Consider the following 25,298-nt stretch of genomic DNA (forward strand, 5'->3'; position numbering starts at 1 on the left):
TCATGCTACTGACAGTGCTGAACATTCTTTCTGCTGTTGCATTAGATATGGGTGTCAGCATAGCCAATGCAAGTAATCATATCATTTCTCAGATTTTTTTTATAAATGTATATCAAGAGGCATACAAAATCTGCATTTTGCCAATCTACTGTTTTCAATACATTAGAGAAGTGCGCGTGTGTGGACTGTGGAGGGGTCAAGTGTAAGGCGTGACTTATGGTAAAAGGCATACACTATTGGCTACTGCGGTAGTCTATCACAGTCAGAAGGCGGGACAAATATATTTGAAAGATCGTGAGAATACTATGAGAAAGTACTAAGGAGCTCATTACAGAGAACATAAAATCCCCCCATTAGAAAAATGCCCTCCTCTCCCCGCATGGCTTTGCTTTCCCCCCTCCAACCACTCGATGAAAAAGTGAATCATGATTAGTTGCTTAGGCGCTCAATCATTTAGAACGCAGTGTGGCCCATCTCGAATGCCTGACTGGCCGACGAAGCTGCCAATCTCGAAGTCTGACAGCTGCTTCCTGTCTTCACAGAATCCGTCAGTGCGCAGCTACGGAGCTCAGACTGAGAGAGGAGGGGGTGGACTGTGTTGTCCGATCAGAAGGACGAGCACAGGAGAGCAGTATGAACTACAAACAGAACTGACTGCCTGCCTGTCTTGCTGCAGGGAAATCAACGCGCGGGCTGAGACTAATTCAAGCGACCATAGATTATTGTGTACAAATTAAACTCAAATGAACAGGTAACGCAGCTCAAAAAAGGAGTTACAGAACCGGGACTTTATTGAGCTGAATCGCGCTGCCGCCAGCAGCCTTCATTGATTTTAAACGCTGTTTAACTGAAGTTGCTATTCCAGGAAAGAGAAGGGAGCGAGAGAGGAGAGAAGGCGGTAATGATGAACAGGTTCAGAAAGTGGCTGTATAAGCCTAAGGTAAGTTGGGCGAAACATTTCTGTCTTTAATTTATGCTTTTGTGTGTTGTTATTTAGCTACCACGATGTGGTGTTTGAAGTAGCTGTATTTTGCTACTTGGTTTATACTATCTTTTTTTAAGTCAGAATTCAGTAAGTTGTCGTGGATGCTTAAATGAAATAAACAAAGTGTTTATCCTAAAAATGTTACCTCTACCTATGTGAGAGTAAACTGCCACAGCTAGTGGTGAAAATGAAATGCAGTTTTTGTGTTCTGTCAGACCCCTGTGTTTTGCTGAGCAAAGGGATGCATTCCTTGATTGCTAATTTTATGGCTTTGATATAACAACAGTAACTGCTCGATTTACGCGTTTATGCAAAATCGTTATGAATCGTTAAGAAACGACGGCGAGCTAAATTATGATGGGATATGTGTCACAAGTACTATCATTACATTATTTGATAAACATCTATAAACTCTTGTCATTGCAATAGACTAACTCCGTAGCACTGGCGACAAACTGATTTGTTTAATTCAAGTCATACATTGTCTATAGTCTGTACCGCAGAAATACAGTCAATGTGATCGCCGTGGTGCTCACTGCTTGTTCTGGTATGACAGTTATACGAGACTCATTTTTATGAATGACCAGTGCATTAATCCAATAATCCAAGTTCCTTTTAATAACACTCTTAAATTACAATAAAAAACAGCGCCGCGTGGATAATCCAGTTTCTCAATTACCCAGCCTGTTCCCAGTTACCCCGCTGATAATTGCAGAAATTGCTGGTGACCAACACGATTTCGGAATTAAAACAATATTTACTTTTTGATCTGGATGCCCAGCAGTTAAAAAACAAGACAGGTGCGGATGTTTACATTTGTTTGATTTGGTTTAATAATCGATTCACTAAAACATGTCCTGCACTACACTGCAGGAAATGCCTAGAGTTGTTACATAGTTCAATCAAGTTTTACGAACTAGACTATAGCGTTTTGTAGTGAGTAACACGTGTCTAATGATTCTATTGTCTGCTAAGTACCCCTCACAGTCTTGAAAACCATCAAGTGCCATTGTCCTCATTTGAGGACAGGTTATCTACTTTATTTAAATTTTCTTTTCAACCATATTGTTATGATAACTTACTCTAATTTTGTTATCTGCAAAAGTTAAGTAAATAAATGTATCAAATTACATAAATACAGCTTGTGTTATGATTCTTTCAAAGAAATTAATATTTGGTACTTAATGGGTTAATATGTGTTGTTGGGTTTCCCCTCTACACTAGGGTACTACAGTTTGAATTAATGACCTAGGTTTATTGTTTGCTTTATAGTAGGTGTTGCAGTAAGTATTAGTGCTTTGTAGGGCATTGTAATGCTCCTGGTTTAATATAATTCTACCCAACATGAAAACATACATGTGTGTCAGTGTTAAGAGTTTTGTCAGGGGTATTTTATTGTACTCCCTAAAAAATAGAATAATAGTTTGATTTTCTTTTTAATTAGATATTATTTACATTAGCTGTGTATTTTCTGTTGCCTGTTTCTGTAGGTAATTCTCCCAGGTGTCACTACAAGCTCCAGGTTACCTACTTAAGCCCCTTTCACACTGGCACTCCTACCCAGGTCCGGACCTGGGTCACAATCCCTCGAAGTGTGAAACTACGTACCTGGGTCGTACCCGGGTTGAGAGAGACAAAATGCTTAATGGTCGTTTGTGAGCCGATGCAATAACAAACAGCCACCCCTGCGTGAAGGTTTCACTTCCACAAGGAACATTTTTGTTTATTCTGTTTAGCCATATTTCTGTTGATTGAGACACATGAGCCAGATTGCAGCAGGGATATAGAAACATTTGCTTTAATCGACATTTGGGTCGACGGTTCAATCCAGAGAAGCTTGGATGGAAGTGTCTGTAACAAGCTGCTTCCGGGGCATTGATACGCGTATTGTTTACTTGTGTCTGTCACCCAGGTCAACCCTGCTTTATCAAAAGCAGTGTGAAATCACGTAGCCGACCCGCATGACACCGTGTCCTAACCCAGGTAGGTACTGACCCAGGTAGGTACTGACCCTGGCAGGGCTTGAATTTCAGCGCAGGATTGCAGGAATCGCGCACTTTGACTTTCAGTGCAGAGATATTTTAAGACACCAAGCTACTGTATTTTTCACCCAATTTAGAATGCCTGAAACGCTACAACAATCTATAAGAACGTGGGAGTCAGTGACGAAAGCACGTACGTGATTCTCGGCTGCTATCTTTAAGGATTATAGAAACTCAGTACACTGTAGTAAGTAAACAGTTTTGAAAAAAGAGACGATATATCTAGGTGTTTTGCAAGCAGTGACTTTCGCTTTAACTCTTAAAACTCAGTCCCATTCATTTTGGGGTGCCAGCACACTGAAGGTTAGGCACATATTACTCAGGCACAGTAAAGCCACCTACCTGGTTCATGGCTTGTTTAAAAGTACCGTCTCGGGGCTTTCCAAAGACGTATTCAGTGTGTGTACGCCCAGCATACTAAAATACTCTCTCAAATCATCTTCGGGGGCGCAGTGCTTTTTTTCATCACACACCAGTTCCACCCCTTCTCTTTGACCCCTCCCCCTTAATTAGAATATTTCCTCTCAGTAATTGGGAACTTTCGCGGTCAAAGGTTTGCAATATAATTATTCAGAATTGCAGCAGTAAAAATGCTGTTTAATTCCAAAGGTAAGGTTAAATTGTAGAATATTTTTGTCTCTTACATTCAAAACTTTCTCCAGTCTAAAATACATGGTTAACAACTTGATATTTGAAATGCTCACAAAAAGTCACGAAAATATATTATTATGCACAGAAAATACTTGATATTATAAAGAACATTTTATTGCACTTTGAGTTTTCAAAGTTAATTATTATAATTTTTTTAATTGAGCCAATTTACAGTATGAACCAGTTTGTATTATATGCAAAATAAAAACCAGTCACACCCACGCACTATTTATTTATGTATTTATTTAGAGTTAGTAGAAGCCATTTGGGGTTACGCAGTGAAATCTGAACCCATTTTTATCAGGAAAGTTGAGGGGTTCAGCATGTAGTACCCTGTAGTGGTAATAGAGCCCCTGTAGTGGTAAAAGCCCCCGGGGCCCCGTAGTGGTAATAGAGCCCCCGGGGCCCTGACTCATTACTGACTATTGTGTTATATGTTAAATAAAACTTTCAAGGCCTTGCAATTTATATTATACACCCTCAGACTTGAGTTTGGGCGATAGAAATATATTTTTTGCATCTTTTGATTTTTCATATAATGTATAAACATTTTATTTATGATCTTTAGTAAGATGGATTTTTAAAGGATCTATATTGTATTATAAATTAAACTAGACTGCTATGGTTTCTTTTTTCAAAGATAAAGATGAAAATACATTGCCTTAGATTACATTATAATTTCTTATTAAATACTAAATGGAAAAAATGACTTACCAAGGCATTGACATGGAAAGTTATCCGTATCCAAGCTCATTCTTTTAGAATTTCAGGTGGGAACACGCTCCCAAAATGATGTACCGGTATGCTGAGGGGGTGGGAGTAAGGGGTGGGACTTACAGCTGGAGAGGCGGGGCCATCGCCCCCGGGGTGATCTGAGAGAGTATTTTAGTATGCTGCGTGTGTAATGCGGTACTCCTAGCCGGAACTACGATCACCTGAAGTTAAGCCTCTCATCATGTGACAGAGTTCACAGCTTAGGTTTCATTTTGAGTCTATAGCTCCATCATTGTAGCAGCTAGACTGAAAGGGGCGGTATCACTGGAAAGCTTAGAAGCTCAGCCCCCCCCCCCCCCCAATGTTCATTTCATATTAAGTTTCAACGATGCATTATTTCGGAAAAACTTTTTTTTTTTGTAATATATTCTCATCTCTACCACATATAGTATGCCTGATCCTGTTGCAACTTATGTAATTTGAAAGGACATTTTGTGGCCTTTCATTTGATATGTTACATGCATGCAGTACAAACTATCCAGTACTATAACATACATAAATGAAAACAGTGAAAAATAGGTGGAAATAGGGCTGAGTGTAAAGAGTTAAAAAAAATAAATGGAACACTGGTTAAAAAGAAAAGCATCTTTTTCTTCTGCTGCATGCAAAAACTTCAGGTCAGGCAATGGCAAACGCAATGAAGAGTGCTTTGTCTCACAGTGATGAACATCTTATGTCTCCTGAAAGCAGCTTATTTTAAAGCAACACCATGGGGGGGAAATCCCCCCAGCACACGAAAATGAAATTGAAGCCCTGCCGGGTAGAGCATGCCAGTGTGAAAGGGGCTTTAGTTACTCAAGGAAACCACTTGTTTGTTTTTCTCTGTGTAACATCTGAGGTAGCTGAGTGCTGTAGTTATTAGCCTAACTGTTTCTGATCAGTGCTTTGAAGGCAGCCAGAAACTCAGCCATTCACCCAGCACACACACACACACTCAAACACAATATTCTACCAAACCTTCCTTTTTCCCCTTCAACAGAACTAATTGAACTAAATGTCATCTTACTCCATCATTCACCTTACCTCATTTACAATTACTAACACCATTTGTTTGTCCACGTGCAACTTCAGTCCGTGCCACGTCGTATGCGACTTACACCAAACTCCTAAACTTAACCCTAAACCTAATGTCACTATTAAAGTGTTACTGTTATTTCAACACTGTTTGTTTCGTGCCCTCTAGATACATCTAACCTCTACCGCTAAACCTAATGTCAGTTTTAAACTGTTGCTATTATTTCAACACTGTTTGTTTCGCACCCTCTGGCGGCTAGTACATCTGACATTCCCCGCCTGAACTGAAAGGTAATACGCAGTAATATTTTCACCTATATTTCATAAATAAATTAATAATTTCTATATTTTCCTCAATTTATTTTTCTTAAAATGACCTATTAAAGCTTAACAACAATTTTTTATTTTATTTTTGAGTGTGTGAGTTAAGTGTACCATAACCCACCCAGCTGCAATACATTAGTATTTATGAGGATTTTATTTTTAACAAGCATCGGGTTTAAGGAATGTCTACTTTCCATGGCAACCCAGTACTCTAAACTAGACGTAGACATAATTTATTGGAAGGAGGGAGTCATGCCAGTAATTCCAAAAAAAAAATACACGGACCTTCTCAAAAAACACTTTTGATTTGTTTCACAGAAATTGGGGAAAATGTATTCTCATTTGTCGACACGGACAAATTTTAAATAACTTTAGCATAACAGAGGCAGAAGTGTTAAAGGGACTAGGAGCTCTTAAAATAAACAAATCCCCTGGGCCGGATGAGATCCTTCCAATAGTACTCAAAGAAATTAAATAAATTATTTATAAACCGCTAACCAAGATCATGCAACAGTCTCTTGACACAGGGGTTGTACCGACAGACTGGAAAATAGCAAACGTAATACCGATCCACAAAAAGGGAGACAAAACCGAACCAGGTAACTACAGACCAATAAGCCTGACTTCTATTATATGTAAACTTATGGAAACTATAATAAGATCCAAAATGGAAAATTACCTATATGGTAACAATATCCTGGCAGACAGTCAGCATGGTTTTAGGAAAGGGAGATCGTGTCTAACTAACCTGCTTGACTTTTTTGAGGATGCAACATTGATAATGGATAATTGCAAAGCATACGACATGGTTTATTTAGATTTCCAGAAAGCTTTTGACAAAGTCCCGCATAAAAGATTAATTCTCAAACTGAATGCAGTAGGGGTTCAAGGAAATGCATGCACATGGATTAGGGAGTGGTTAACATGTAGAAAACAGAAAGTACTGATTAGAAGAGAAACCTGAGGTGTACCACAGGGATCAGTATTAGGTCCTCTGCTATTTCTAATCTACATTGATGATTTAGATTCTGGTATAGTAAGCAAACTCGTTAAATTTGCAGACGACACAAAAATAGGAGGAGTGGCAAACACTGTTGCAGCAGCAAAGGTCATTCAAAATGATCTAGACAGCATTCAGAACTGGGCAGACACATGACAAATGAAATTTAATAGAGAAAAGTGTAAAGTATTGCATGCAGGCAATAAAAATGTGCATCATAAATATCATATGGGAGATACTGAAATTGAAGAAGGGAACTATGAAAAAGACCTGGGAGTTTATGTTGACTCAGAAATGTCTTCCTCTAGACAATGTGGGGAAGCTATAAAAAAAGGCCAACAAGATGCTCGGATATATTGTGAGGAGTGTTGAATTAAAATCAAGGGAAGTAATGTTAAAACTTTACAATGCATTAGTAAGACCTCGCCTAGAATATTGTGTTCAGTTCTGGTCACCTTGTTACAAAAAGGATATTGCTGCTCTAGAAAGAGTGCAAAGAAGAGCGACCAGAATTATCCCGGGTTTAAAAGGCATGTCGTATGCAGACAGGCTAAAATAATTGAATCTATTCAGTCTTGAACAAAGAAGACTATGCGACGATCTGATTCAAACATTCAAAATCCTAAAAGGTATAGACAATTTCGACCCAGGGGACTACTTTGACCTGAAAAAAGAAACAAGGACCAGAGGTCACAAATGGAGATTAGATAATGGGGCATGCAGAACAGAAAATAGGAGGCACTATTGGAACCAACTCCCCAGTAATGTTGTTGAAGCTGACACCCTGGGATCCTTCAAGAAGCTGCTTGATGAGATTCTGGGATCAATAAGCTACTAACAACCAAACGAGCAAAATGGGCTGAATGGCCTCCTCTCGTTTGTAAACCTTCTTATGTTCTTATTTGTGTGAAGAGAGTAGTCCTTATATGCATGCAATAGAGGCTAGTTAACAATCGGTGTTTTTAAAATATTCATTAGCCTCGTCCGAGCTGATTTCATTATACTATTAGACTAACGTCTGCTGGCAGGGGGTCCAAGTAATGCAAGTGAAATGCTGTGCTGTAGCTCGTCTTTTTGTCATACTTGAAGTGAATATACACAGCCTTGATGGACAGAATCCAAGCCAAAATTCAAGCTTAAGCTTGAGCATGAACACATGACAAGCCTTTCCCTCCTGCAGTTTTCCAGGGCATGGTTGGCTTGAGGACAGTCATTCTGAATTGAACTCTTCTGGTACTTGTAATCCACCGTGACTTTAATGCTAACTTTATGCCTAAATTGGCTGTAGAGTTTAAATTGTTCATTAGCAGTTTGAAAGTGGTTGGTGGCATAGCATTGAAGCCATTAGTTTTGTGCGAGGTGCCTTTATAGTTTTGTCAGTTCCATTAAACTCCTGTAAGTTACTTTTTTATGGGGGGTTTTTTGTGTCTGAATTCTTGATAATTTAGCTATGCTGTTCCTCAATGAAACAAGCCCATTAAGATACATTTAGTAGTCTGGATCTTAGTGTCTAGTTTTCTATATGGTATTAATGTATACAACATATATTTTCTGTTAGGAATTCCTGAGAAATATGATTGTCTAAATTATACACAGTGTTGCCTTATGACACAGCAGCTCTATTTTTGTTTTCAAAACAAATTAGTATGAAAGAAAATGACACACCATTTTCAATGGTGGAACAACCTACCCACGGATATCAGGACTGCTCAGTCCCTGACCACCTTCCAGCGCCTCCTCAAGACACACCTGTTCAGGGTTCTCCCCCAGTCCTTTTCAGCCGAGCTGCCCGGCGAAGTGGCTGTCGCCGCCCGGCTTAAACCTGATCCACCGTCTTAAACTCCATCCGCCCGTCTTGCAGATGCTACTGTGCCTTTAACAATAAGGATTGATTGCATTTCTAGCAGACTAGATCACTTGCACGTTGCTGGGTGAAAAAAAAAAAAATTACGTCTTAACACAACATTTAACCAATCAGAGAATTGAAGGGGCGGGTTTTCTGTGTTAAGCACTTCGAGAGGCTAAAACGTTAAGGCCACGAGACACTATGCAATTTCGGTGCAATACGATCGCATGCAATCCGAATGTGTGCTTGCATGCAACCATGGCTGATCGCAGAGGATGCAGTCGAGTGCAATGCGATCGCATCCACGTCATGACTGGTGTTTGGAAGCAGGGCTGGGGGAGTGGGAAGGGTGTTTTGAAAGTAGAAAAGCAACACATAGAGAAGACCGAGAGTGTAAATACTGCATACTCCTAGTGAAGCTTCCATATCTCATGATTCATTTTAAAAGTACAGTATTAAATAGATGGATTTAACTTGAAATCCTGCGTGAGTTTGTAATTTTACATAGCCTAATTTACTGAGCCTTACCTGTTTCTGATCTAAACTGGAGAGCTTGTATTTTCCACTTGTGTGTTGTGTTTTGAATAGAAAGTACATTCAGTACAAATTTTATTTATTTATTTATTTTATTTATTTTATTTATTTATTTATTTGACTATAAATGAGTGTATAATTGCGGCTTGCAATTATACACTCAGTCGGATATCAGTAAATTGAAAAATCTGTCTAATAGAATGAACTGGCAAGATTATTCTCATCATTGACTCAAACTGTAACTGTAGCGCTTTTCTTTTTTTTTGGTGTGAGGAGGAACCTTCAGTCTTGCACACTGGAATGACCCTGTCAGCCTTAATTAGTCAAACTTAACATATTGGAACCAATGAAACCAAGCACATTTTCATCAAACCCCTACTCTATCATCATCATCATCATCATCATCATCATCATCATAATAAAAATAATAATAATAATAATAATACTAATACTAAAACCAAGAATGACCTAAACTGATGTAATTGGAATCTTATTTCTCAGCCAGTGCTCTTGCAGTATTCAGTACTGGATCTAAGTGGAATTTTGAGGGGGGTATTGCTGCAGAACGAAGGCTCCCACAGTGTAGCTGTTACAGGATAGTGCTCGTAATAGAGTCATCATTATATGCTACAGCTTGATCACATGATAAGGGTGATAAATGTAGGTACTAAAACGTAACCTAACCCTAAACCTAAGGTTCGTGGGGTATTGGTCATGGATCACCAATTAATTCACAGGGTAATCACTATGTTCAGTGTTCTCCCTCTCCCACACCCTGTATATGGGCACACAGTAGGGGTGAAGCTCCGCTGTGTGAAGCTCCGCTGTGTGAGCTCCGCTGTGTGAAGCTCTGCTGTGTGAAGCTCTGCTGTGTGAAGCTCCGCTGTGTGAAGCTCCGCTGTGTGAGCTCCGCTGTGTGAGCTCTGCTGTGTGAGCTCTTCCGTGTGAGCTCTTCCGTGTTAAGCTCCGCTTTGTGAGCTCCGCTGTGTGAAGCTCTGCTGTGTGAAGCTCTGCTGTGTGAAGCTCTGCTGTGTGAGCTCTTCCGTGTGAAGCTCCCCTGTGTGAAGCTCCCCTGTGTGAGCTCCCCTGTGTGAGGCTCTGCTGTGTGAAGCTCCCCTGTGTGAGCTCCCCTGTGTGAGGCTCTGCTGTGTGAAGTTCCCTGTGTGAAGCTCCCCTGTGTGAGGCTCTGCTGTGTGAAGCTCCCCTCTGTGAGCTCTTCCTTGTGAGCACTGCTGTGTGAGCTCCGCTGTGTGAGCTCCGCTGTGTGAAGCTCCCCTGTGTGAGCGCTGCTGTGTGAAGCTCCGCTGTGTGAAGCTCCCCTGTGTGAGCGCTGCTGTGTGAAGCTCCGCTGTGTGAAGCTCCCCTGTGTGAGCGCTGCTGTGTGAAGCTCCGCTGTGTGAAGCTCCCCTGTGTGAGCGCTGCTGTGTGAAGCTCCCCTGTGTGAGCTCCCCTGTGTGAAGCTCCCCTGTGTGAGCTCCGCTGTGTGAAGCTCCCCTGTGTGAGCTCCCCTGTGTGAAGCTCCCCTGTGTGAGCTCCGCTGTGTGAAGCTCCCCTGTGTGAGCTCCCCTGTGTGAAGCTCCCCTGTGTGAGCGCTGCTGTGTGAAGCTCCGCTGTGTGAAGCTCCCCTGTGTGAGCGCTGCTGTGTGAAGCTCCCCTGTGTGAGCTCCCCTGTGTGAAGCTCCCCTGTGTGAGCTCCCCTGTGTGAAGCTCCCCTGTGTGAGCTCCGCTGTGTGAAGCTCCCCTGTGTGAGCTCCCCTGTGTGAAGCTCCCCTGTGTGAGCTCCGCTGTGTGAAGCTCCCCTGTGTGAGCTCCCCTGTGTGAAGCTCCCCTGTGTGAGCGCTGCTGTGTGAAGCTCCCCTGTGTGAGCTCCGCTGTGTGAAGCTCCCCTGTGTGAGCTCCCCTGTGTGAAGCTCCCCTGTGTGAGCTCCCCTGTGTGAAGCTCCCCTGTGTGAAGCTCCCCTGTGTGAGCTCCGCTGTGTGAAGCTCCCCTGTGTGAGCTCCCCTGTGTGAAGCTCCCCTGTGTGAGCGCTGCTGTGTGAGCTCCCCTGTGTGAGCCTTCGTTCTGCAGCTGTATACTGTTGGGAATTTTCACAGTTTGGTTACAAACACACTGAAGATAGCTGGACCTACATCGGCAACTTCTGATACCAGAGGAATAGGAGGAGGGAAGCGAACGCCAGTGTTTTTAGGGAGCTTCAGGGCTGCTTGAATCCCACAGGATGCCATGTAGGCACCTAATTTAGCTCTGGTTTGTTGTGGTGCTTCTTTCCAGTACAGAGAAGTTGTGGATGCCATTTCCCCTTCAGGAAACAAAAGGAGTCGGCATTGCCCCGCAGGAATGATTGATAGGAATGTTGCATGTCTTCGTGAAATGAAGGGAGACCTACTTATGCAAAACTGGAGCTGATGTACATTTTGAAAGGGAAGAAACATTGTGCCTTTCAAGAGATATTGAAGCCTTGCCAAAATAAATATGCTATGGTTTAAATGACGTGTCTTATTTATTTATTTATTCTGGCAAGTTTTACTGTTTTTGATTGCAATCCCGTTACTGTTGCTTATGGAATCTTACCTTATTACAGTGAATTAAGAGATTTTAGATGACTGGCGGAATGTGGTACCGGTATTTAGAAGGGAGAGAAGGATAAATGAGGATTATTGGCCTCTGAGAATCCCCCAGAGTGAGGAGGGCACTGTAAGCATGTTCAAAATGAGTTTCAAGGCAGACCTGGAAATTGTTCCCATGAAATCTGATTACAGCCTTGACCAATTAACTTGCCGAAGGCCACATCAAATATGCTTCACGCGCAGCCCAGTAAGACTTTTGGAAAAGCACCTTCCAAAACAACAGCACACACCTTGAAATCGGAGTCTCGAGTTCATCAAACCTGTTTAACAGCAGGTGTGGCTTACGTAATGTCATGCTTTGACTGCCAATTTGACACATGCTTGTGGACTGTTGGAGGAAGATATTGTTGGTGCTCACTTTTGACACACAAATAAATACATTTTAGCCCCACTTTTCTAGGTAATTTGAAAAGCCTGAATCAAAATATCGCCTCACTGATGCAACTCACTTACAGATGAGGACTGGGTTAGGGTTAGGTTTGGGTTTGGGGTTGAGGTTGGGGTTAGGGTTGTCAAGCCAAGCATCTTTTTTTCACCTCATGAATGTCACCAAGCTACTGAACCCAGGAGGCAAGGGCACAAGCTGGGACCTCTTAGTTTTTGTTTAATATTCAATGTGCCCTCATAAGTCAGGCATCCTAGGCAATTTCCTGTCTCATTCCAGGTACAGTAGGATGTTCTCTGTTAAATCCGGACATCCACACCCATTGACTATCTGTACTAAATATCTATTATACTGTTGTTTGCTTCACACCTGAAAGACCTAGAGAGACGATCAGTATTAACTATTACAGAATCAGATTTGCACCTTTTAATAGTAGTCTTAACTTTTCATGTGGTCACTGAAAAGTTTCCCAAAGGACATAAGATGGGATATTTTCCCCTCAACTTCATTTTAAGGACATTTTTCATACTTTTTAATTTTTTTAAATTTAAGCTTGATCTTTAACAATTTCAGTGTTCAATATTCTGTTTAGCATTTAGAGATGTCGTAAATGTACTGTAAAAATCAGATTGTTTTAAAGATGGCACTTGCTTAAAAAATGTGCAAAGCGGGGAAAAAAAAAGTCAGTAGTTCATTTATGCAAACATACCCTCTTGTAGTACATATCAGGGTTGAGGTCAATTCCCTTTTAATCAGTTAGAACACATCATTGATTAAAATTGCAATTGTTAAAATTAGCTTCTCACAGTGGCTACAAATTACTTCAATTGAAGTTACTATTGGTCAGTTAAATACATTTTTTTTTTTTAAATAAAGCAGTTGAACAATAGCAACAATTTATTATGTCTCTAATATGATGCCTTTGCAGGAATTGTAATTGAAAAACAGGAATTTACCTCAACCCTGATCCATATTTTACTTCTGGCCATCATCTTATAGAGACCCTTGTCCTTTGCCTATTGCATCTACCTGTACCCTACAGTATTTTCTCATATCCAAATAAAGTATGCTACACTTAACCAACTCGCTGTGATGCCAGCTTTTTATCCACCATGGAAAGGTTTTAAAGCAGTGCTGTACCAGCATGCAGATCAGGTCTGCCGCTGTGTACAAAGTGAATTTCATGTTGCAATGCTTGGAGGATGTAGTCTTGCAAATATTATTATGATTATTTATTATTATTATTATTATTATTATTATTATTATTATTAATAATAATAATAATAATAATAATAATAATAATAATAATAATACTACTACTAAGCCTCTGGCAGACCCAACCTGTAGTGCTCCACACTTCTTACAAGCTTGACTAGACCACCACAGTGATATGAAAGAAACTTATTAAACAGTGGAGCATGGCAAAATTGACTTTTTTTTTTCTTAAATTTCGGTGCTGAACGACTGCACTTTTAGCTCTTGAACATCATTTCAGCTGGGTGTTGATCAGCATGCTAATCTACTCTTACCCAGATATTACATGTAAAAAGTGTAGATATATATTTTTTTTAAATCAAAAGCACTTTTTCACTCAGTTAATGATACTGCCAAGGTTGCAGCATGTGTTACTGTAGGGTTCTGCCCTCTCATACAGTAGTACAGGGGCATTCCCACATTCCCCACATTCCCCCACATTCCCTCTTCTCAAAAGTTTCCTAAGTCAGATCTTGGTGGTCTCAGTATGAGAGCTGTGGGTGTTGCCTGGTAAATGTTGGTTTTGCTTTTTCACCTGGAGCCGAGTGGTACATTTACAGTCTTCTGCTCCTGTGCGAGTGTAACTGTTTGGTCTGTGTAATGACAAGGCAGCAAGCTCTAGGGAGAGCAAACTTAAATGTTTTTCTAGCTAAAACTAGCTTCAGGGACTGTTCGACCTGGAATGTACTGTGTGATGTGCTCGCACTGTGGGCAAAGGCCTCTGAGCAGATTTCATGGTTGGTTACTTAGTCAGATCAAGAGCGTGTTTAAAATGCTGACAGAATCTCAATCGCAGGCAGTCAGAAACTTCAAAATTAGTGAAATTGTGTATTTACTGCATGTGGCGCTTGTGTGATGCTTCCAGGACACGGATCCATAAAGACAAAAAGGTGATGAAGGATGAGCCTTTGAACCTGTCTGCAGCAGGCAATTCACGTGTTCCACATCACACAGAGCCACTGCCAGTATGACATGCATTTTATTTATTTTTCTTTCTACATGTTTTCTGTCCAGTCTCTTGCTGCGTATGCATGCATGCCTTGGTGTGTTGCGAGTGCTGGCAGCCACGTGTTTAATGGTTCTTTGATGCTGCATGCTCGGCTGCTTTATTTTATGCTGTCATGGGTCCTCTCTTGACTGTGTTCAGCAGTGCACATCTTCCATCAGCTCAACAGAGGAGATATTTTACTAATGAGGCCAGATAAGCCCAGATCCCAGCTTGTAGAGGTTCACAACAAAACCTGGGACATCTATAAATAATAACGAAAGGGTGGATTTGACATCATGTGTGTGTGTGTGTGTACAAGACAAAAAATTAAACTGAGAAAATGGGCATCAAAGTTAAATACCTACTGTTACTTTCATGAATAGATTGGTTATATAGTATTTGAACATTCACTGTTATTGCCCATTGGCAAGCAATCTGGTTTTACAACAAAAAAAACAGGAGATGCCCTCTATCAAGATGTTGTTTTTGTTGTCAGCTTGTCCTGTTTTAACATACGCTTTTTGTTTCTCCATACATCCAAGTTTCAATTACAATGCATATTTTAACCTATTCATGAATGTAAAGGTTTGCAAAAGCTAAATGTTATCTTGCCGATGACTTTTCACAGGTTCACCTGAAGTTCATCAAAGCCGGCTCCTGTTGTACGGAAGAGCTCTTTAGCTGCTGCAGGTCCTGCTTTTCTTTTGGCAAGTCGATCCATCAAATTTTTCACAATTATCAAGCAGATGGGGCCTCTGTTGGTTGTATCATCCAAAAGGAAAGCCACTGTGCCAGCACAGCGTGCTCCTCGCTCACCAAGCTAGATTTTCTTGTAGATACCCTAGCTAAGTTTGAACTTTAGACAGTTTCAAAGACCTATCTGTTTTCTACCCAACTTACAGTATGTTCATAATGAAAATCCATTTGCAATGATTCAGGAAATGAAGGGATATGGTGGTAGGGTGCACTGGAATGCCTATTGTCAATACTTACAGAATTAAGGGCCCCCCACTGTATTATTGGCTGAATTCATCACACTATAGCATAGTACAGTATAGAATTAAAGAAAGTAATCACTAATAAAAACAAGCACAGAAATATAATGGACTTGTGGAGCTGTGCTGAGGAAATGTAAAATGCTTTGCTATCACATATTGAAGTACCATAAAATACAGAATAAAGTCCCAGAGTTATTGCTTCCCAGAATGAAAAGGAGAAACAAAAAGAGAGCAGGACCTCAATACAGCACAATCATTTTTCAGGAACTGCAAGATTTAATGTTCTCTTTACTTTTGAGTGACTAAAGCCTAGAGGTAGTTCACTTATTACAGGAGGGAACAAAAATATTGAACAGGAATGCTTTTTTTCCCCACCTTTTTAAAAGCTAAACAAACAAAAGCCTGCAATAAAATGAAACACAGACAAATAATGCTCTGGTACAATCACTTTGCTAAAAAACTTAATAAAACTGAGATAGAGGGGCTCCTGAGTGGCGGATCCGGTAAAGGCGTTCCTCTTGGAGTGCAGGATGTGCCCTATAACCTGGACGTCGGCAGTTCGAGTCCAGGCTATTCCATTGCCGACCATGGACGGGAGCTCCCAGGGGGGGGCGGCGGCGGCGGGGGGGGGGGGGTCCATCCCGAGTCAGCGCAGGGGTGGAAGCGGTGAGCCTAAAAATAATTGGACATTCTAAATTGGGAGAAAGTAATAAAATAATTGGTGACCTACTACATAAAAAAAAAAAAAAAAATGAGATTAGATAAAGAAATACAGACTGACTGTGAATGAAGCAGTGCTGTGTAAATGACTCATCCTAAGCATTATATATTGCACAGATTGCCTGGTTTCGCAGACCAGCAGTTGAAAGAATTGGGCATCACAGAAGGTGGCGGCTATGAATCTGGTTGCCAGAAGCAAAATAAATGAATATTGGTGGCTGTCTTTGATGAAGCGCTTAATTAGTTTCTTCTAATGTAAAGCTATTCCGGTAACAATAAGCCCTCCTTTTTAGAATTTGGGTACATCGTGCTAAGAATTTATTTTGAAAGCATCCATGGAAAAGACCAGATTAATTTTTTGTGGTTGCTTAGCTACAGTAGTATTGCTAAGTAATTACTGTTTCTATGACTTTATTGCTTAGTCTTAGACATGAGCAGCCAATTGGTTATGCACAATGTGTTAAGAACTCTGCAGTTTGCAGTCTTGTATTGAGGTCTTGCAGCGACTTACAACAGGTACTTTAAAGTGGTTGTGGATAACAAAATAATTTCCTCGAGAGTTCCTGTTGTGCACTCTGTTTGCTATACAGTAGGTCTCAAATGTGCAGTTTTTGAATTAAACAAACATATTTTCATTTTAAACATGAAGTCTACTACAACGCTACAATAGGTTAAAGACAGTTGGCTTGCCTTACTCTCAATTTTAATCTCCTTGGGAAATGACCAAGGACGTGCAAGACTACAGAAAGCAAGTATTGCAAACCTCTGTAACTCTAAAACACTCAATGACGGTATGTTTAGGAAAAGAAACTTAGAAAACTTTGACAGTTTGTTGTCAGTGTCTTCTATTGTGATTTTAATACGTTTGCTCACATGTTTACCAGCTCTATGGCAAATGTAACAGCACTACAGGTTGGGTTAGGGTTAGTTAACCACTTTAATTTCCACACAGTCGGCATGTCCTCGGTTTAACATCTCTGCTGAATGCCATGCTCCGATCAGACATTGCATAACCGAATTTTCATTAGAGGTCAACCATTCAGGTACTGACCAAGCCAAACTTTTCATCTTCTGAGACCAGAACATACTCCAAAAGTACATTAAACATGCATCCTGTTGTATTCATACCGAACTGAAGTGGCACAACTTTCAGTCTATGCAGAATGTCCTTCAATGGAGCGCAATAACATTCTGCACTTTTAGTGCTGAGCTATCATTGCTATTGAGTTTTGTAAGCTCATAAAATGCACCGTAAGTCTGAAATTCAGCCACCTTATTACTGTTCAGAATGGGCTATTTCTTTGATTGCAGTAGCTGTCGTATTACAGGGTTGAGCAAACAACGCAGTTGTACTGAATTTGCTGGTGCGGTGCGCTAATGTTTTTGGCTGTAGATTTTATAGGTGGTTGAATAATCTCTGATGATGCAGTGGTCTTCAGTTCGGCAGTGGTTGGATTAGCTCTATAATGATATTAATTTACACAGTCTGTGCTTCGGGAAAAGATTCTGTAGTCTGACGTTATCTTTCAGCCACTAATAAAGTAGTATACTGTAGGGGCTGTCTGCAAAAGTAGTTCTATTACATCTACAGTCTGCCCCACTTAAGTGTATATTGTTTAAGTGTTTATCCCACTCAAGTGTATTACATTTAAAAATCCAAAACTACTACCGTTGCTACATTATGAAATTTACCCTGTTTAAGTGTAATATTATAAGTGTATATTCTCGTTTTATTGCATAGTGGTGATTTATTATATATATATATATATATATATGTTAACTGAGCGCGTGCAATACAATGTGACATAAACAGGCACGAGCCTGGTCTGCTTTCAAGATATTCCCGCACTAAAATGGCAGCCAAAAAGAAGCAAAAGGAGCTTTGGAGCTCCTACAGGGTCCTAAAATCTCTCAAGCAGAGCTGGCAAAAAGATTTGATGCGTCTCAACCAGTCATCTCTAGATTGATTAAGAAAAAAGACACTATTCTGTCTGAATGGGAGCACTATTCCAATCCTAATCAGAAATGTAAGCGAGAAGGAAAGGACAGTGACTTTGACGCGGCTCTACTACGATGGTTCCAAATGGCAAGAACACAGAGTGCTTCAATGACTGATGCAATTTTAACAGTAAAAGCGGAGGACCTGGCAAGAGAAATGGAGATAACCATCCATTTGTTGCAGTAAAGTTGGTAATGTCGTTGGGGGGGGGGGGAAAAAAGGCATAACATAGTTCCAACGTACACATGGAGAAAAAAAATGATGCCGACTCCCCTGCTGCTGAAGACTGGGTAAGCACTACTCTTACTGCAATCCTTACTGATATTGATGAAGACATTGTGATGAGACAATTGTGATGAAACGGCACTGTACTACAGAGCTGCTCCAGATAGCACCTTGGCATTCAAAAACCAATCGGTTGCGGGAAGCAAGAAGTGTAAAGACCGTGTGACATTATTGCTTTGCTGCAATTTGACTGGAACCGACAAATGCAAAGTTCTATTGATTGGAAAGAGCAAAAACCCAAGATGTTTTAGAGGGGTTGCAATGCCAGCTTTGCCTGTAACATGTCTGGATGATCGCTGTGCTTTTCAAAGACTGGCTACTGGAATTTGATAGACACATGGGAGCAAAGCAATACAAGATTGCACTTGTTTTGGATAACTGTGCTGCGCATCCCAGCCATGTTCCATTGATAAATATCCGTCTGATCTCTCTGCCTCCAAACACAACATCCATAAGGATAATCAAGACTTTCAAAGCCCTGTATCTGTGCCATATCGTACAGCAGGTAATAAACCAGATTAATAATGGGTCCCGAGACAATGCTGCATCCACTGTAAAAACAATTAACTTGGCAGAAGCAATACACCTGCTTGTACGTGCATGGGCAGATGTGAAGCAAAGCACCATTGTCAAGTGCTTCAAAAAGGCAAAGTTTGTAAACAGACAACTGAAGTCTTACAAGCACCAACAATACCCGAGGAAGAAGTCGCTCCACCTGACGGAATGACAGCGCAAGATTTTGAAACATTAGTGTAAGTTGCCGAAAATGAGCAATGCTTTGGTGAACTATCTGATGAAGTGATAGTCAGAGAATTTAAAGGAAACGCCACAAGAGGAAGAGGAGGATTTCCTACCTGAACCAAAACCTTGCAATGCACTGACTGCTCTACAAACCATTTGCTGTAGTTTGGAGATCATTCGAGTAAGGGAGAAAATCTACAAGCATTTTTATGAGATAGAGGACACTATTGAAAAGGGCATGGTGCAAAGATGCCAACAAAAGAAAATTAGCGATATGTTCAAGCAAAGAGTAATTTATTTATTTATTTATTTATTTATTAATTTATTAATTATCTGCCCACTTTGGAGAGACTTTTTCTGTATTGTATCATATTTTTTATGCCGATTTTTTTTTTAAAATGATCTATTTCTTAGTTTTTTGCAACTTTTGTTTTAACACGTGTCAGCAACTGGAATGTATAACTTTTTTTGTTACTCTAAAATCAGCCACATTGAACGACAGTTAAATAAACCAAGCATTTATCCGTAATAATTTCTGTTCAAATTTCAGTTAATCTAAAATATCATGTAGATTCCATTTACTGCACATTTAAATAAAATATTTTCTAAATTGAGTTTTGTATTTAATTGGTGAAATACTGTAATTGTCGGCAATACTGACATATAATCGACATGTTTTCATTTTTTTTTTTTTATTTGCCATTTCTTCATAACATTATTGTGATCTTAGGCTGTATATAAATTTGACATCTGGGGTATTGAAACTTCTCACCAAACAGACATGTTCACTCTCGATCTCATTGGTCAGTTTCCCTAGTTTCACCACGTGTAGCTCCAGAATTGGATCCAACATCTGTTTATAATCCAACTCCAGTGAATTCGGATCCAATAGCATTTTTTGTTCTCGTTAGTGCAACCAGCCCCTGGAGCAGCGGGTAGTCCCGTATATTATTTAGTGGATGGTTCGGTACTGTACATACTAAAAGATGAAACCAATCTGTAATGCATTTCTTTCAGAAGAAGCTAACTCTGGGTACGAATGTTTATTGATTGTGTTTCTTATATTAATATTGTTTTTCTGCTGACAGTCCTGTGCAATGTGACGTTTCATAAATCTGTATTTTTCTTGCACAATGGCAACGCCTTCCCCCACCCCCGATTTTAAACTTTTTCATGTATTGTATTTGATGCCATGGGCTAGAAGAATTGGAGATAATTCTACTTATAAATTTACTGTTTGGCAACAGCAGTTTAAAGAAAAAAAAAAAAGTTTTTGTTCTTGAAAGAAATCCAAGGAAGTACTGTTTTAATACCGGTTATTTTTAAAAAAATTTTAATCGTTTTCTGCATCTTTAAACAGCGTGTTCAGTGGTAACAACGCACTGGATACTGAAGTAAACTGCAGCTATGTTCCAGCATTAATGTGACAGTGCACCTCGTTCAACCTTGACCTCCGTACACCAGAAGCAGTTTAAAGCAGCATTGTCTGTGTTGATTGATAAGTGTATATGATAAGTGTATTGGTTTGGGTATCAAACAAACAAAACCTTGGATGTTTTTTGCCCCACCCCAAATGTAAAACAAAAAATTCTCCTACAGCATAGAGACAATATGTGTTTTCTGCAGCAAACAGATTCCTAAGGTCCCTATTCATGACGAGAAAGTTTAACTGAGTGCATCCTTTCGATATGTTTGATTGGTCTTGCAGCAGTATGGGTAAAAATAGACTGAATGGCCTTGCCCTGCTATATGTCCACAGAGACATGACCCAGGAGGAAGTGTTACAGTGTTTTGATAGATCAGGCCATAGGAGGATTGGCAAACTATTTAAAATAAAGCCTTCTAAATCAGTGTTTTTAATCATGGCATCATACAGTCTCAGCAGTCCGATCAGTCTTAGCACTAGTATCAGCAATCTTACCAGTCCCAGCAGTAGCAACACCAGTCTCAGCACCAGTCTTACCAGTCCCAGCAGTGTCGGCACCAGTTCCAGCATTAGCAGCACCAGTCTTGCCAGTTTAGTTGCAGTTCCTGGTGTCGTTGTCACCAGTCTCAGCATTAACTCCAGTAGCAGTGAACCAAACGCATGTCTCAATGAAGGTATAAACCCATCTACTTATTCATTTTATTCTTCTTGTCCTTGTAATATCACATACTTCTAACATTGTGAATAGGGTAATTTTAGGTTGGTGTTGTTTTTGCTGAGAATTTGTTTAAAAAAAAAGTGTCATGGAATTTCAAACATCATCCAAGGTGGGTCACTGGGTAGAAAGAGTTAGCGACTTATATTGCTTTGCAGTTTGCATTAACAGGATATGTGGGTTTATTTTTTGTTTGTTTTTTTAGACAAAAATTAGATTTTTGCCTCATTATTATTATTATTATTATTATTATTATTTATTTATTTATTTATTTATTTATTTATTTATTTATTTCTTAGCAGACGCCCTTATCCAGGGCGACTTACAATCGTAAGCAAATACATTTCAAGTATCACAGTACAAGTAATAATACAATTAAGAGCAAGATAAATACAATGACTGGTTCAAGCAAGTACAAGTGTGACAAAATACAATTCAATAATACAGCAGATAAGTGTCAGTGATAGTTACATCAGGATATGATTAAATACAAAATACTAAAGATTAAACACTTTGCAGATTACAGTACTCTGAAGTACAGGATTAAATGCAGTAAAATAGGGGGCAGATAAGAGCAAGTAAAGCGCATTTAAGAGGAGTTCTACAGGTGCTGTCTGAAGAGGTGAGTCTTAAGTAGGCGCCGGAATGTGGTCAGGGACTGGGCAGTCCCTACATCTGTAGGAAGGTCATTCCACCACTGCGGAGCGAGGGTGGAGAAGGAGCGGGCTCTGGAGGCAGGGGAGCGTAGAGGAGGTAGAGCCAGTCTTCGAGTGCAGGAGGAGCGGAGAGGTCGAGTGGGGGTGTAGGGAGAGATGAGGGTCTGGTGGTAGCTGGGTGCAGTCTGGTCAAGGCATCTGTAGGCGAGTACAAGAGACCTTACATTCTGAATCACTTTGATTTTATGATGTAAAAAGAGTACAACAGTAAAAATCTATTCCTAGCTTCGCCCCTGCACTGTTAGGAAGCCCCCGCTGTTTTGAGATGGTACAGTCTCTACAGGTGACCATCCCTTTACTAAAAGGGCAAGGAAGAAATGCAGTGGGGGCAACAAAAAAACAAAACTGTGGTTTTGAATGCCGTATTGATCATCTTTAATTTAACCTCAAGGCAGTCAGTAAGAAGTGATTTAGCACTGAGGATGAGGGGATTGTGACATTGAACCCTAGCCAGTGCAGTTTTAAATGCCTTTTTTCTTTAGTATTGTGTAATCTGGGTATTTCTTACAGGCTTAAACCCTTCTGGATATTTTCCCCACCTGCTTTTCATTCAATAAATGTGATCATTGCTTTGTAATTACTTGTATTTTTGCATGCGTTCATTTCATACCTCTGAATTGACTGGGAACAAATAGAATTCTCCCATTTCTTTTTACATCATAAAATCAAAGTGATTCAGAATGTAAGGTCTGTACAGTGGCCTGTGTTCCATCTCCAGTAATTGAAACCCTCGCTCCCTCAGTAATCACCGGATGGATAGCTATGCAGCTTTTGCTGACTCTCTGCACTACTGGCATTCCTGACACCAAACAAAGGATGCTTGTAAAAGAACACTAGGTTTAAAAATGGATACATTAGCTGCAAAAAAAAAAAAAAAAGCATTTATGCAAGTATCAAAATTGCATTATTTGTATTTAACCCTTTTAATTATGGCTGTGTTGCTGTAGGGAAACCAATTAGTATAGTATTATAATATAATAATAATAATATAATATCTTTATTTTTATATAGCGCCTTTCATAATGGACCATCATCACAAAGTGCTTTACAGAGGTAGGCTGTGAACTGTGCATTATATGCAGAGTCACTTACAATAGGACATTGATTTGACATCTCATCAGCAGGATGGAGCACAAGGAGGTTAACTGACTTGCTCAGGGTCACACAGTGAGTCAGTCAGTGGCAGAGGTGGGATTTGAACCGGTGACCTTTTGGTTACAAGCAGATGTAATGTAATCTTTTTTGTTTTACAAATCGTGTGGGGGGGGAAAGACATACAAAAACCTGTATGTACAGTAAAGCTACTAATACACTATTGATGCGATCATAACAATTTATAAACGAGATTGTGAATGGAAATCATGTGGTTTTAAATGTGCACAATTTAGGTACTGTGGATAACTTGCAGAATAATATTGGTAACACTATACCAGTGTGGTGTTTTTTTAATTTTTTTTTTTACTGAAGCAGGAAACTACCAAATATCAAAAAAACATACTCCGCTTATTAACCTGTACCTAAACTTCAGCAAATGGTTCATTGCATATTAATTAAATACTTACTTACTACAGTAAAAAATAAAGCATTACTCATCCTTTTTAAGTAAAAATACATTCCTATCCCTAACCTGTGTCCAGTCATCCCATTACTACTAATACATATACTCGCCCGTGTAGCAACACACTGAATATTTATTTGGTTTCACGATCTTGTCCAGGTCATCAGTAGAGCTGCATAACATGCTGCTGTATGCTATTGTTGAATTGTTGCAGTCAAAAATCTTTCCATACTGTAACTATGGCAATTGCTGAACAGTAACCGTACATGTGTTTCTTTAATGGTGTTGTCTTTCATACAGTACTGTAATATCATCTATTAGAAATTCCACTGCTCGAACCGCACAACGTCAGACGAGAAAGCAAAGCAAGTGCATTTTCTGGAAAAGCTATTCAGTTGATAATCTAATCCCAGAAATTCTAACACGATTCTCTAATTGAGAGGTTATATTTGTGCTGGACAATGTGGGCAATTACTTACAGTATGTATAACCACAGGAAAGATCTCACAGCTCAGGCACGTGATAAGTAATTGAGCAGCACTTATATAGCACAACCCATTTCAATTTGTTTATTTTATCTAGGATAATAAATAACATAATTCCATTAATATTGCTTTACTATAAATCTTTTTCCAAATAGTGAACTGATAGAGGCCAGTGTTTGGCACCTTTACACGAGATGCATTGGGTAACCTGTTTGAACCTTGATCTCACTCATGAAGTTGCAAAAGTTCCCAGGAATGATGGTAAATTAAGTTAGAAACAGCTGCCCTCATTATTTCCAGATGTTGAGGTCTGTTTAGTTGGACAGTCGTCATTATCAAATATCTATAAAGCAGTAGCATGTTCACAAAAAACAAAACAAATAAACTCACAGAGTAACATACATGTTTGATATCCATATGTGCCGTAACCTTGGCGAAGAGACATACTGTAAACAGCTATTTTGAAGCAGAATGTGAGAACAGTAGAAAGTATGGCTATAATGGTACAAAGCTAATTAATTATATGTGGGGTATTGGAGAAGCTGTGTACTCTGAGCATTCTGGCTGCTTAAACCGTGTGAAATGACAACTCAATACACTATGCAATAACTTACAGGCTAATCAATCTATTGAGGACCCAGCTATTAAGCAATGTGCTGTGTGTATGTTCTCTGCACAAGATGACCTCTGTACACAGGAAAAGATGTAAAATACAGTAAATCAACCACTACAAGTAAGAATATTTAAAGAATGATTTCATTACTTTGTGAAAGAGTCTTCTGATGTCAGACATCATCAAACTAATTAATTATATGTGGGGTATTGGAGAAATTGAAGAAGGGAACTATGAAAAAGACCTAAGAGTTTATGTTGACTCTGAAATGTCTTCATCTAGACAATGTGGGAAAGCTATAAAAAAGGCCAACAAGATGCTCGGATGTATTGTGAGGAGTGTTGAATTGAAATCAAGGGAAGTAATGTTAAAACTTTACAATGCATTAGTGAGACCTCACCTAGAATATTGTGTTCAGTTCTGGTCACCTCGTTACAAAAAGGATATTGCTGCTCTAGAAAGAGTGCAAAGAAGAGCAACCAGAATTATCCTGGGTTTAAAAGGCATGTCCTATGCAGACTGGCTAAAAGAATTAAATCTATTCAGTCTTGAACAAAGAAGACTACGCGGCGATCTGATTCAAACATTCAAAATCATAAAAGGTACAGACAATGTCG

The 25,298-nt window shown here is 39.7% G+C and overlaps 1 protein-coding gene across 4 annotated transcripts in view; it reads left to right on the plus strand.

Moving 5' to 3' along the window:
- Positions 1-403: 403 nt before the first annotated feature.
- The window catches only part of LOC117409479 (lateral signaling target protein 2 homolog), a 140,794-nt gene continuing 115,899 nt past the window's right edge, over positions 404-25,298 (plus strand). Inside the window, exons 1-2 of one of the 4 annotated variants that reach the window (XM_059004485.1) lie at positions 407-751; positions 866-940. In XM_059004485.1, the coding sequence (XP_058860468.1) occupies positions 902-940 (39 nt within the window). In that variant the 5' untranslated portion in view covers positions 407-751; positions 866-901. Of the gene's footprint in view, positions 941-25,298 lie in introns of all 4 variants that reach the window. The other 3 variants (XM_034015601.3, XM_034918911.2, XM_034015598.3) reach the window with 3 other exon arrangements.

Source organism: Acipenser ruthenus, chromosome 2 (assembly GCF_902713425.1).
Source record: "Acipenser ruthenus chromosome 2, fAciRut3.2 maternal haplotype, whole genome shotgun sequence".
Classification (NCBI taxonomy): domain Eukaryota; kingdom Metazoa; phylum Chordata; class Actinopteri; order Acipenseriformes; family Acipenseridae; genus Acipenser; species Acipenser ruthenus.